The sequence below is a fragment of the Eschrichtius robustus genome, chromosome 6, assembly GCF_028021215.1.
Source record: "Eschrichtius robustus isolate mEscRob2 chromosome 6, mEscRob2.pri, whole genome shotgun sequence".
NCBI lineage: Eukaryota > Metazoa > Chordata > Mammalia > Artiodactyla > Eschrichtiidae > Eschrichtius > Eschrichtius robustus.
In genome coordinates this window covers 100,659,937-100,661,652 of record NC_090829.1, presented here as the reverse complement: position 1 = coordinate 100,661,652, position 1,716 = coordinate 100,659,937, and the positions used below count along the sequence as shown (strand labels likewise).

Below are 1,716 nucleotides of genomic sequence, written 5' to 3'. Positions count from 1 at the left end.
TGAATATTGTTTAATATATTTATTGGTCACATTGACTTGCTCTTCCATAAATATGTCTGTTCATATTTTCTGCCCATTTGTTTCACTGGGTCATTTAATTTGTTCTCATCTAGTTTGTAAGAGGTTGTGTGTGTGTTATAATTACTAACCTTATATATGCAGAATGTCACAGATTCTTTCCCAACATATTTTTGTCCTTTCTCTTTGCTTACAGATTTGTCTTCGCAATGTCTCTGTTGTGTGGTTATGCCTATATTAAATTATTAGTCTATTTCTCTCCCACATGCAGTGGTTTTGCGTTTGCATTTCTTCCTCATGCAATAGTCTTCTGCATGGTTTTAGTACTGCCTCACATATTTGCACTTATTTCAGTTTTTTTCCAATTTTAGGGTCAATTACCTAAACACAGAATTTGTAAACAGACTTACTATAGGATGAAAGTTAACCTTTAAAAACTAATTAAATGGGAAACAACAGTAAGATATAATTTAATTTGCAAATAAAATGCCATGACTTTGTGTAAATTTTAGTGACTGTCCTTGTCACATATTTTCTCAGTGCAGAGATCAAGTGTGAGTATGTCAGAAGGAAACAAGACTCTGTTGACTGAGTTTGTTCTTACAGGACTCACGGAGTGACCATGGCTGCAGGTCCTCCTCTTCATTGTGTTCTTGGTCATCTACCTCACCACCATGCTGGGCAACCTTGAACTGATGGCTCTTATTTGGAAGGATGCCCACCTTCACACACCCATGTACTTGTTCCTTGGTGGTTTAGCCTTTGCAGATGCTTGCACTTCAACCTCTGTAACACCCAGGATGCTGGTCAATTTCTTAGACAAGACTGCCATGATATCCCTAGCTGAGTGTATCACCTAATTTTATTTTTTTGCTTCCAGTGTAACTACAGAATGTTTCCTCCTGGTAGCGATGGCCTATGACCGCTATGTATCCATATGTAACCCCTTGCTTTATCCAGTGGTGATGTCCAACAGACTCTGCACTCATTCAAAAAGTATTTCATATGCAATTGGTTTTCTGCATCTCCTGATTCATGTGAGTTTATTATTAAGATTAACTTTCTGTGGGTCTAAGATAATACATTATTTCTATTGTGAAATTTTACAACTGTTCAAAATTTCATGCAATGACCCACCCATTAAGGCACTAATGATAACTACTTTTGCAGCTTTTATACAAATATCCACTTTAATGACCATGATAATCTCTTATACTTGTGTGCTCTTTGATGTTCTGAAAAAAAAGTCTGAAAAGGGCAGAAGCAAAGCCTTCTCCATGTTCAGTGCCCATCTGCTCTCTGTCTCATTGTACTACGGCACGCTCATCTTCAGGTATGTGCGCCCTGCATTGGGCCTAGCTGAAGATCAGGACAAAATGTATTCCCTATTTTATATGATTATAATTCCCCTGCTAAACCCATTTATTTACAGCTTGAGAAATAAAGAGGTTATAGGTGCCTTGAGAAGAATTTCAAAGAAGTAAACAGTTCCCAAGGGAAATTTCAAGTTGTTTCCCTTTTCACTCTTTGCATAAACAAGCCCTCAAAACCTTTCAGATTAGCCATAGTTCTGGCCTTTCATAAGAGCGGTGGTCACTAAGCACTTGGTGAAGGAACACAGCTTCACACAATGTTTACTTGGATGTGGGTCCAGTCAAAGTTACTACTTCAGTTGAAATGACCCACATCATCCACAAC

General features: G+C 37.9%; 1 protein-coding gene across 1 annotated transcript; it reads left to right on the top strand.

The window, feature by feature from the left end:
- Nucleotides 1-578: 578 nt before the first annotated feature.
- LOC137765798 (olfactory receptor 5AC2-like) lies at nucleotides 579-1,502 on the top strand. Its single transcript, XM_068545589.1, is given in 1 exon segment — nucleotides 579-1,502. A coding segment is annotated over 1 exon segment (924 nt).
- The last annotated feature ends 214 nt before the right edge of the window (nucleotides 1,503-1,716 follow it).